This window comes from Asparagus officinalis, chromosome 2 (assembly GCF_001876935.1).
Source record: "Asparagus officinalis chromosome 2, Aspof.V1, whole genome shotgun sequence".
Taxonomy (NCBI): Eukaryota; Viridiplantae; Streptophyta; class Magnoliopsida; order Asparagales; family Asparagaceae; genus Asparagus; species Asparagus officinalis.
In genome coordinates, this window is record NC_033795.1 from 356,020 (window position 1) to 368,152 (window position 12,133).

Genomic DNA, 12,133 nt, shown 5'->3' on the forward strand with positions numbered 1-12,133 from the left:
AAATCTAGCAAAAAACTCAGCGATTTTTCTCTAGCCCCCAACACACACCCCACGTGGACCGACGTTTAAAACCAACATTATCTTCCAAAAAATGCCTGAGCGTCAATTCGATTGAATGGTGTGTGACGGGAGACATATGTCCGTTGCTGGCAAAGGGCCACAAATTGACGACTAAAAACACCATAACATTTGGTGAATTTTCTTTTTGCATGCTCATTGAAACTGTATTTGCTTTTAAAGGGCGCTTTTAGTAGCATCGGCATGGTATTTTTAAAAGCAGCTTTTATTTTTTAGTTAATATTTCATATGTGGCCTACACTTTTTACGGTGATTTTAAAGCATAATTTTGACAAACACGTTAAATGCCTGTGGAAGCAAATTTTGATATATGATTACCAACAACTATTTCTACATCTTATATAAGTTGCTTATGTAAGCAACTTATTATAAGATCTAGCGATACCGAACTGGTGCTACATCCCAACTTTACCCTCACAAAAAAACTGCCTTTTTCACATTCATTTATTTATTTTTATTTCCATAAAAATTGGTCAAAGTAAAGAGCAAGGTGAGCCTCCTTAGATTAAAAAAAATAAAGTGCGAGACGTGGCATCTAGTTCATAAGAATCAAGTCTATAGCTATAATAAAAGTAACAAAGAACAATGAAGCATGTATAGCTCAATAAACTACAAGGCTCGAATCTTCCAAATGTTGAAATTGGTTAGCACTAAATAAGTAACTTGCAAAAAATCCAAAGGTGGATCAGTGGTAAGCAAACCGCCAATCCAAAGATGGATCAGAGGTAAACAAACTTATTTATCTCTTGCCACACAAAAGCAATATATCCAGAAATAACATCACATTAACAATCTCCATCACAAATAGCCTCAAACTATTTTTGTATAGATCAAAATTACCCTCATCGAAAACGTGGCCTTCTTCTTACCCTTGAAAAATCTCAAAATTACCCTCACACACGATGGATATAGCCGCGGCCTTTCTCTAATAATTCGCTACGAGAAACCGGAACCGAATTCCAATCCGAACTTGCTGTTGTTTGATTCGATTCTGCACTATTGGCGGCAAAGTCGGGCGTTCTTTCAATTCCCGCGCGAAAACAGACCCCTTTCTTCAGAAGACTACTAACCCTCTCCCCCTCCCCCCACGCCCACCAAAATCCTTTCGATCGTCTCTCCTCCATTACTGATCTCCAGCAAAGAAACCCTAGAAAAATGCCAGGGAGCAGAATCGTGAACGCATCGATCACCGCTTCCGCGCTGGAGGTTAGGGAGGAAGGTCCGACGGTCAGTAGAAAGCGTTCGAGGAACCAATCCAGCCCGGAAACGACTCCGATCAAGCCTCAGACTCCGATCAAATGGAGATCTCCTCGCAGACGCGCCGACGCCGACAAAAATTGCGAAGGAGACGTGAGGCAAACCCGTTCCAGATCCCTAACCCCTTCCTATTAATAAAAATATTAACTTTCTCCTTTCCGTCCAAATAGGTTTCCACCGACGCGAAGATCGTAGATTCTCCAAGAAAGTCTCCGAGGAAAAGGTTGTCCGATCAATTGTCTCAAAAGACCAAGTGGAATCCAAGAGGCAAGTCGATTCTCTCTCGCTCTTTCTCTCTCTTTACCCCAACACCTGCACTTTTTGTTTTTTGTTTTTTTGCTTTCAAATTTGGTTTCTCATCACGCCGTCATCGATTGCCAAGACCTGCATGAGTAGAACCCTTTCCCCTATCCTAAGTTGTTTGAATAACATTTCCGTAATTCTCTCTCCTCGCCTCATCGCGCCTATGAACTTGAATGCGAACCATTTTTCTTCCAGAGTCTTATGCTTCCTTAGGTTTCTTTTTGACATCTCCCTAGGTTGCAGTTGAGGATCTATTTTGCTAAGACTTTACCATTGTAATTGGTTAGAAAGCCTTCAATCATCTCCAATGCAACTGCACTGAGAGCCTCAGAAGCTACATTATTGCCTCAATTGGGTTTCACCAACTCGGTTTCATCTCTCTATCAAATAGTTACTTAACTGGGGTTCACTTTGATATTGTCTCGCTCTTGTCATGACCGACTAATGTGGTTGCAAATACATCATGTGCAGATCCTGCACAGATGCAAGCTGTGAAGGAAGCATTGCATGTAGCTACGTCGCCGACCAATATTGTGTGTCGTGAAGAGGAGCAGAGAAAGGTTCTCGACTTCTGCAAGGGATGCATTGAAAGAGAGAAAGCTGGTAGCTTGTATGTGTGTGGATGCCCTGGTACTGGTAAAACAATGTCTATTGAAAGAGTGAAAGAGCTCATTCTGGTGTGGTCAAAAGAGGTATTTAACTTTATAAACCTCTCGCTCTGTCAATTAATATTGGTCATATATATTTTGAGTTGTTTCGTTGAACTCTTATCAATGGAACACATGGGGTAATTACTCACCATATCTCTCAATAAAGTATCGTTCATATATAGAATTAAGAGAAGCCTTGAATCACAATCTTATAACAGAAAGCAGAAGATAGGTTAATATGATTTATGAAAAGTTTGCTTGGATATATTTATGCTTGTTGGTATATCAGAATATCCAATAATAAAAAATAATGGATCACATATGACCGCAACATCCTGTATGGTACAGAAATATGGTTAGAGCTATTTCCCTATCTGACATGCATGGATCTGACCAAATAAGTTATAATTCTTCTGTTTTGCTGCTAGGCGATGAATGTAACGAGAGCTAGAGTAGGAGTCTTACTTGTCTTGCAACATGAAGTGATGAAAGCTATCATAAATGACTATTTATAGCTGTTTCATTCTTTGTGCTTCTTAAGCATCTAACAATGTTAGTTGGTTGCCATGGTAATCAACAGTAAAACTTAAGCACATGTTGCCCACAATTTTGAATGGGATAAGAGAAGATTTACTTATGGAGATATACCATATACATGTTGTAATTTGTTACAGACAAATTTTGTAATTATTATAATTTGTTGTCCCATCAACTGGGTATCTTGAAACTTATAACTTCATGTGACAAATAATTATATGTTTTCCACCGCATATCAGATTTGTTATGTTCACCGTTAAACTCCTTTAACATATTTGTTTAATACATTACTTGCATGCTCCTAATATGCAATTGCCTTCTTTTTAACAATGACAAGGTTACTATTAGTAGTATGTTAAATTCTGTGATGTCTAACTATATATATGAAGGTATACATGCTTCATTTTAAGATTATTTTTCTCCTTAGCACGTGGCATAATCCTCACTTCGTGAAAATAATTGCTACTATATTTAACTTTCAGAGGGGATATCAGTTGCTGGACATGATAGCTATAAACTGTACTTCTCTCGCAAACACATCTGATATTTTCAGCAAGGTATTCTATAAAGACAATGAAGTAGTTTGGTCCAATGAAATAAAAAAGAAGCATGCCACAAAAAATTCCTCCAAATCTTTTATTGCAGATACTGGAGAATTTTCGTCCTCATAAGAAGATGAATGGCTCTTTCTCTCCTCTTCAGCATCTCCAGACTTTGTTTTCTCAAAAGGGACAGCTAACTTCTCGAAGGATGATGTAAGTAACAAACTCGTTTACTGCAATTTACATTTTTCAAAGTATTTCTTATTGGCAAAAACATTACGCATAGTTTTCAGAATATTTTATTTCATGTCAATCTCATTAGTAGCAACTTTGATATCACTATCTTATTGGTGACAGATTGCTGGTCATTGATGAGATGGATTACTTGATCACTAGAGATCGTTCAGTGTTGCATGATCTTTTCATGCTTACGACCTTCCCATTTTCTAGATGCATACTAGTAGGTATATCTTTTTTATGATCATAATTAATATTATGGAGCTAGCATTTGCCGTAACTTCAAATTGTGTGGTAAATAAGTCCCTGGTTTCTGTTTGATCTTGAATTTGATATTTGCACTGATTTCAGTTTTGTTTGTGCAGGAATAGCAAATGCGATTGATCTTGCAGATAGGTTTCTTCCAAAACTTGAATCCCTGAATTGTGAGTATGGTGGACTCATATTTATCTTTCTTACAACTGTCAGTTTTATAGAGAAAGTACAAGGGATAAACGTTTTAGAGCTCTCAAATTCTTAAAACATTCTGCTTTGTGATTCACAGCTCATTTTGTACCGCACTGCACCATTTCAGAACTAATTATTTTCTTGGAAATTATTGTGTTAACATCAGGCAAGCCCTCTATCATAACATTCCGTGCCTATTCTGCAGACCAAATACTTAAGATTCTACAGCAGAGGCTTATGGTAATTCCTGCATTCCTTTACCGCTTTATCATTTCCTTGGAAGTCTCTAATATAGCAACTACTAATGATTTATCAATTCTAGTGTAGCATAGGTTATAATTAATAGACCTTTTTTTCTCTTAATTAGGTTCTCGGATATGATGTCTTCCAACCTTCAGCGTTAGAATTCTGTGCTAGAGTAAGTGTTTATGCTTGTCTTAGTCTGTTTAATGATTAGCAAGTTTTGTCATCATCATATATTGCAATACACAGCATCCTTCGTCGGACCAACATGAATTTCTGTTGTCTTCTCACATCTATATCCTTTATTTGCTGATAGTTGTCCTCCTAAATGATAATTGTTATAGAAGCAGTAGAATTTCAATTCCAACTGAAGTTTTTCAATACAGCTTCTACTCAACTGAGGTTCATCATGGTCCTACACTAGTACAAACAATTGCATTACGGTACTTTCTTCTACCAATGATTTGTCCAAGCTTAGTATGCAAATTTCACTGAAGTGTATAGTCAGTTCATTACTCTGAAGGTCTGATTAAGAGAGTGAACTTCACAATTTCCAGTTGAATAGTGTGAACTTCCTAGTTCCTACAAAGTCAACATAAGAACGATGTTGCTAACCATAAGTTCAAACTATTCAAGTTAGTAGCAATAACATAACTAAATTATTTGTTGTATTTATTAGATAGAAGACATTAGTATGTTACTTATAAAACCTATATATTTAAGTAATTTTGCCATCTTTTAACATGTATTCCTTGAGTCCCTTATAAATAAAATTTAAATGGGGTATAGGAATAAGTAATCTTACGCACAGATTAAAGACAATGAAATACACATTTAAAACAACACCATATGTCCTTATGCAATAGTGTAAGAAACTTATCAACAACTAGGCAATGCATACTTCTGTAAAAGAGCTCAGCCCTATCCAGCTCTTTAGGTACCCATTAAATCCTTTGTATGATTGAACAATTAAAAGCATCAGTTTAAAGCATAAATTATTTGAAACATGTTTTCTTTTAACCATCAACTGACAATTTTTTAATGTCAGAAAGTTGCAGCTGCCTCAGGTGACATGAGGAGAGCGCTTGGTGTTTGTCGGTAAGTCTATTTCAGTGTTGATGATTGCTAGGTGTCTTGCAGCTGCTATACATAGTTTATTGTGTTTTGATACCTCATGGTTATAAATAATCAATACTTAAGACTGTTAAGTTTTTTTTCCTCTTCTTAATGTACTACATATACACGTGTGCATGTGAGAGAGTGAGGTTACAATACACATCATCAAACCCAACTGGATCAAAATCAAGTGATTTGGAATTGCCTATCCTACAATTCAAGCACCTCAAAATTACCAACTGTTGAGACTGTTGCATGCAGTCATTTCTAAACTCCGCCTGTGCTGTGCTTTATTCTATTGCCAGCGTTGCATGTCCCAAGCCAGGATAAAGGAGGAGGGTTGCGTGTTTTTTTTTGCATGCAGTCATTTCTAGGTGATGAGATGTGTCGAGCGGAATTTTTTAATCCAATTTTATTCTCTGATTTTTAGGACATATAGATCACAATTGATAGTTTGGATCATCAATATTGATGAATGAACATATAATTTCATATGTAGGTGTAAACTTCTTAGTTACACCATATGTGTGTCGTACCCTTACCACATGTGCATGTTTATCTATATTTGTGTATGTATATGTATATGTATATGTATATACATTTAAATATGTGCGTGCGTGCCTGTGTGGATGGAGTGTCGATGTGGTGTGGATTGGGTGCAAGCTGGGGGTGCTGGTGAATTGGGGTATCTGTGTGCAGGTGCATGCCCACCTCACACTCATTATTTCCATCTAGCAAAAAGAAGGGTATGAGGTGGCATCTCATTTTGTTAGATGAGCTACCAAGAGATAGACTAGTGACGAGGCATGCCCTGCTATTCACATCAGCAGGTGTGAATCTCACCCTTATATCTATTGGTAGTCACTTTGTTAAATAAGGTGGCAGGTCATATCCAATATCCACTAAATATGCACTCTTCTTTTTCTTGCTTGTGCTACTTTATCTGCATTTTCTCATCCATGATGGCCATCATGTTGCATTTCTCCCTAGCCAGCCATGAAAGGCAAGAGCCCTCCTTCCTTGCTTCCTACCCTTTCTCCGTTCTTTTTGTCACTGTTCTTTTTGGATTTAAACTGGATCGGTTAAGGTGTTGGCTAAAAAGGTGATCACTTTGCTTAGGATTAAAAAGTGTGCCTTATCCATAGTTCCTTCCTGGGAACTTGCAATTATCAATTGAGCATAGGCATCAAGTCGACCAACACTTTAAAACTCTTCCAAATAGTTAGTGGGCCCTCATGCTCCAAAGCTCTGTTTCGACGGGGAAAAAACAATGGTGATGATGGTGTTGCAGTTGTGATTGCAGTGGTCTATTCCCTTCTCTACACTTTTAATCCTCGCGTCTTTTAGTTATTTATGTACTTCTCCCTCAAACTTTAACACCTGTTTCACTTTAATGACTGGAGTCTCTATTCAGTGACATTTGTTAAGGCACTTTTGAATCTTGATTTAATGCCTATACTAACTGATGGGTAATGCTATATTTTGCAATTCCTTATTGACGTACCTGCAAAGATAATTTACGCTGTTAGTTGGTACTTTAAAATTCTACATTTTATGGAAGGTAACGGTATCTTTTGTATCTCTTTCTGTTTGCTGCATTTCAGGAGTGCAATTGAGTTGCTTGAGGCAGAGCTCAGGGATACAAAGAAGGAATTTAACCTTGTAAGACGATTAACCTATTAGCAATGCATTTTGACTAGAGCTTATATTGATCGACATTTAACAAGTGTGTTGTTTACTGATACATAGGTGGTTTTGCTTTATGTTTGAACTATGCAGTATTACCATAGTTTTATCATCTCTCTTTTAGTTGGATAGACTTTTGAACTTGATCTCTAAATCTAAATATTGAACTGGGGATGTAATGCTCATTTAATACCAACTTAAAGGTTTTTTTCGCTTTCTTTTTTTAGTGAAGCAGTAGGTAACTAACGTAAAGCATATTAGACTAGCATAATAGATAACTCTGTTACTTGGTGGTTAAACCAGTAAAAGAGTTGTGCTTAATCTGCTTGAATGAGTGAGTATCTCAACTATTATACGTTTTGTAGTCCATACCAACTTTAGTAAGTATTATGCAATGAGTTGCATTCCTTTTTTTTCATTTTCGAACAAAGACTATAGTCCCACCTTGAATTTGGGACCCTTCCAAAACTCAATTCCCTTTTCACAAGTGAATCAGGCCTTGGTGGTTGCAAAAGCTTAATTGGAGTGCATAGAAGATAATTGTTTTCTTTCACATTTGGTTCTTGATAATTTGCTTTATTTGCAATAAGCTATTTTCAACTGTTTCTAGGTGGGTTTCAACCATATGGAGCTTGCTTTATCAAAGGCATTCAAGTCAGCAGTAGTTGATACCATACAATCCCTTCCACAGCATCAACAGGTAAACGCCAATCGAGATTGTCAAAATTCTTTAATGACTGTTATTGGCTAGATTATAGCTACTAGTTTTGCTTCTTTCAAATTAATAGTCGAGCCTATCTAATCTTTCAAGTTGCAAACCTTAACACAGATTATTTTTGCTGATATAACATATGGCATACATTGTTCAGCTCATGAAGTGTACTGGACTATTTGAGACACCACAGCGTGGTCTTGAAATCTATGAGGCCTAGTGAACCTTCAAATATTCAAATCCTTGGAATATTCAGTTCCTCCTTGGCAACAAGTGTACATTTATTTGATAGTTAGACTTGAAGAGCAATAGCTGAAGTTGAATAGCTAAGAGGCTTTGGTCAAATTCAAACATGTCGATAGCACAAGGTCAAAAAAATGTGGTACCAAGATAACTTGGTACGCACCAGAAAATGATATGTTCAACAAGTGAAACCAGTGATGTCCATGATTTTGAAAGTTAACATCACATTTTCGATTGAAGCTTATTCAGTAGCGCTATAACTAAGATTCATATTGTAGGGTCTGAATTGGGTCAATTCAAGAGGGAAGATAGTTGCAAGCTTCGATAGGAAGGACACTTTCCTTGATGAAAATCGGTGTTCCCAACATACCCAGATAAGACACACATGTCTGTGTGCATCTGACAACAAAAATTCTGTGCACTTTTTCTAAGAAAAACAATTTGTATACTGCTGTTTACCTAAAAATTTATGTGCAATGGAGTGTAATGTGTTCCTTTGAAAAAAAAAGTACTTGCACAAAATGGTTTTGATAAAAAGTAGATCTTTTCACTTTGAATAACAGCAAACACACATTAATGATTCAAATAAACATATACCTGCACAAAATGCACATATAGCTGTATTCTTGTGCGTGGGTATCGAACAATTGCCATGTCCAACATCCTGTTCCATGTTGGAGCAGGGCACTCTTGTTTGTGCTGACTAATCATATGATGCAAGGTGAAATACTTCACATTTGCACTATCCTCAAACAGTTCATATGTTGCAAGCAGAGCTGATTCATGTTGCCTCATGCTAATACATGTATATTGCTAATGGGAAATTTTTACCCTGTTCTCTTAGAAGGCTTCATTTAAGTATTACATATAAAAGCGCTGCTCTTTTCTCTGGGATAGAATTTTTTAGCATTTCCATATATCAACCAAAGCTAGAAGCATCAGTTTAACATATATATATTTTGGCATTTGCAGATTATATTGTGCTCGCTAGTGAAGCTTTTCCGTCAGAGCAAGAAGAATGGCACTACTGTGGGAGAGGTATTTCCAATTCTGTTTTGATTTTAATGTCTATCCTTACAAAAAGCTTAAGCTTCCTGCTTTACTTCAATTTGTCCACTCCATTCATTATGCTTTTACTGAGTTGTGTATTACGTGTTCAAGTGTTATTTTTGCATGCTTGCCCATAGATACTGACTACAAACAGACATGCACACACATAGAGGAGTCTTCTCTGCATTAAAAAAAATGAGTACAACACAACTCTAGAGGAAAGTATACTCCCAATGGTTTCAGGCCTCATGATTTCCTGTTCTTTTCTCTATGCGCACAACAATATGTAACAGGTACTATCGCTTGGATTACATGAACTTTTGGAAGGCTTCTTCACAAGTTCATGTGTTTTAAATACTCCGTTGTAGAAATGGCCACCGCTCTGTTGCGACATATCTATATATAAATACCTGCAGGAAGCTTCCTTGGATGAAGTTGATGATCGTTTCTGGGGGGGGGGGGGGAACAGCTTGACGACATGATATATTGACAACTGCTGCAGAGATCTGCTAACCTAGATATCTTCCCCTACAAAAAAAAAGCTCTCCAACATTTTACATGAGAACAGTCTTGTATCTCCAGTAGAAGGATCTTATACGATAAAATCTGAAAGCCATCTGAATATGGTGCTTTGCTGCTTGTGACTGCAAAATGTCTCCCTCACCTGTTTCTCTTGGAATGAGATTCAGTGTACCAATGTCACCTTGTAACCTTCTCTCCCACAAATGTGCACCGGTGCTTGCAAAAACACAAGCACACTGTATATACACACAAGTATCCCGCATACACACATAATCTTCACTCCTGTTACACTTAGGACTACATAACATTATTTCAATCAATTAGAAGCAAGTAAATTTGCTTTTACTTTCCCCTTAAAGGGATAAATTTGCTTTTATGTTATTCAGTAATGATCTGTTCTGCAATGCATTTCTAGTGTTGATGGAGATCTTGTAAATGTTTTCTGGATGCAGCTGAACAAATCTTATATAGGAATCTGTAAATCTACCCAAGTCCCTGCTGTTGGGATGCTGGAATTTACAAGCATGTGTGGAGTACTCAGTGACCAGGTTGAAATGCATGCTACAACTTTACTTTTATCCAGTTACTCGTTTTTAATTTTTTCTACAACATGTAACTGTCTAGTTGAATGTCCAGGGCCTCCTCAAACTTGGTAATTCTAGAGAAGACAGGTTGAAGAGAGTGACACTACAAATTGATAGTTCCGACATTATATTTGCTTTCAAGGTGTAGACCAGTGACTAGCTATTGGCTTTGAATGAAATATGTAATGAAGAGTAGTTTGATAGTCTTTTTTTCTCCCCACTTCTGGATGCAGGGATATCGATTTTTTCAAAGCTGCCTGGAGGACTGATTGTCAAGGTTTTTATCCTTTTCAATTTCAAATTCAAGAGCACGGCATCTGGCTTCTGAAAACCAAATCAAATTTATACTCTTTTTGACAGGTAATCTGTTTTTATTGATGATGGAAATTCTGCTTATAGTGCGAAAGACTTTCTGTCTTTCACAAGGCAGGAAATCATCTCGGTTTATGTTTTCTCATTACAAATCTATACTCGGCTCATTTTAATTTCCAGCATCCTATCTTTCCTCAAAAAGAATTTGAGGCGTGTGACCTGCCAAATTATGAATCTGAAAAGTAGTGTCATTAACAGTATCATCAATCTTAAATGGTTGCTTTCGTTTATTATGTTACTCTGGCAGGATTTTTAAAGGCTGGAAGTTCTACGCTGGATGGATATGCACATCATTCAATTGGTTCATGTCAATTTCCCAAGAGGTAGAGTTTGTTACAAATAATTCAGCGAACCCATCTTTGATACTTGAAGAAGCGCCAATTATGGGACTAAGGTGCCAAGTGATTCTGAAAACAAGTTATTATTATTATTATTATTATTATTATTATTATTTTATGTTTACAGTTTTACATTGTCACTTCATTTGTTTGTGACTTCACCGGTGCTGTTGTTTAAAAGTCAAAAGGAGATGCCAATCCAATTCGAATAAGTTACAGCATTTGGGTTATTTGCTCCTCTGTTAATAGCTCATTGAAAGAGAGACTCTGATGTTTTTTCTTTAAAATAAAAACAATATGTCGTCGACCCTGGATGACTGATATTCCTGGGCCACACGTCTTGTTTGATTTGGATGCTGCGTGAAAGAGGGATATAAATGAGGCTAACAGTTTAAACTTGAATAGATGGATACCTGTTTACTTTGGGGAGATTTGACGTAATACCAGCAGGGCTGTTTCCAGCAACTAATAATTAAATTGGCAGAATGATCTTCCAACATCATCGCACATGGCACGGGCATTTGAGGCACAGGCCGCATGTAAGCCCTGTTGCTTTGAACACAGGTCATCATCCATCAGGGACATTTAATCTGCTCACTTATTGTGATCTGGATTAGTTTGAATCTGAGATTTGGATTACAGGGAACTGGACGTAGGATAAGCCAGTGTCATCTAGTTCTCACTGTTTAGTGATGCACTAATCGCAGTTTACCCATATTCTATATCTTAGCTATGGTGTTTGATCAGCATGTAGGACCTACACAAACTAACTAGTAATTTACTAGTACCTTATGTCAATATTGTTCGAAGTGATTGGAACAGTCGGAAAGAACTGGAGTATGAGGGAAAGCATGTCTACATCTCGGAATCATTACCAACTCCCTTCCCGCCGTTTACCCAAAATTCAAACCGAAGGAGGTCCACAAGCACAGGGGGAAGGCGAAGGTCAATCCAAACTTTGGGTGGGGTGGGGTGGGTCTATAGCTGTAAACAACACGCAAATGCAGGCGAGACGGGTGGCGTCGGCATCTCCCGTGGCGGCGGGGTGGTGCACCGCATCGGATGGTAAGTTCCGCTGTGTTCTGGCCTACTATTGGATGGCCGACACCTGCCGCAGTTTCTGGCCAGCCAGAGCAGTACTCTGGTTGGTATTCTATCTGCCCCCCCACCGTGTGGTTTGCCTAACGCCCCCACCCCCCGCGTCTCCGTTCGAAAG

The 12,133-nt window shown here is 37.7% G+C and overlaps 1 protein-coding gene across 1 annotated transcript; it reads left to right on the forward strand.

Annotated features, from left to right (window-relative positions):
- LOC109829764 (cell division control protein 6 homolog) lies at positions 1,012-11,039 on the forward strand. Its single transcript, XM_020396798.1, has 17 exons — positions 1,012-1,428; positions 1,506-1,602; positions 2,110-2,330; positions 3,308-3,382; positions 3,471-3,580; positions 3,725-3,831; positions 3,970-4,029; positions 4,218-4,291; positions 4,419-4,469; positions 5,343-5,392; positions 7,015-7,072; positions 7,707-7,796; positions 9,024-9,089; positions 10,076-10,171; positions 10,260-10,349; positions 10,441-10,567; positions 10,827-11,039. Exons 1-16 carry the CDS (start codon positions 1,234-1,236, stop codon positions 10,474-10,476), a joined length of 1,476 nt encoding a protein of 491 aa, XP_020252387.1. The 5' UTR covers positions 1,012-1,233; the 3' UTR covers positions 10,477-10,567; positions 10,827-11,039.

Coding starts and splice junctions, on each gene's coding strand:
- LOC109829764 (XM_020396798.1), top strand. CDS start 1,234: ATGCCAGGGAGCAGAATCGTGAACGCATCGATCACCGCTTCCGCGCTG. Junction 2,331..3,307: donor TTCTGGTGTGGTCAAAAGAG/GTATTTAACTTT, acceptor TTTAACTTTCAG/AGGGGATATCAGTTGCTGGA. Junction 3,581..3,724: donor CTAACTTCTCGAAGGATGAT/GTAAGTAACAAA, acceptor TATTGGTGACAG/ATTGCTGGTCATTGATGAGA.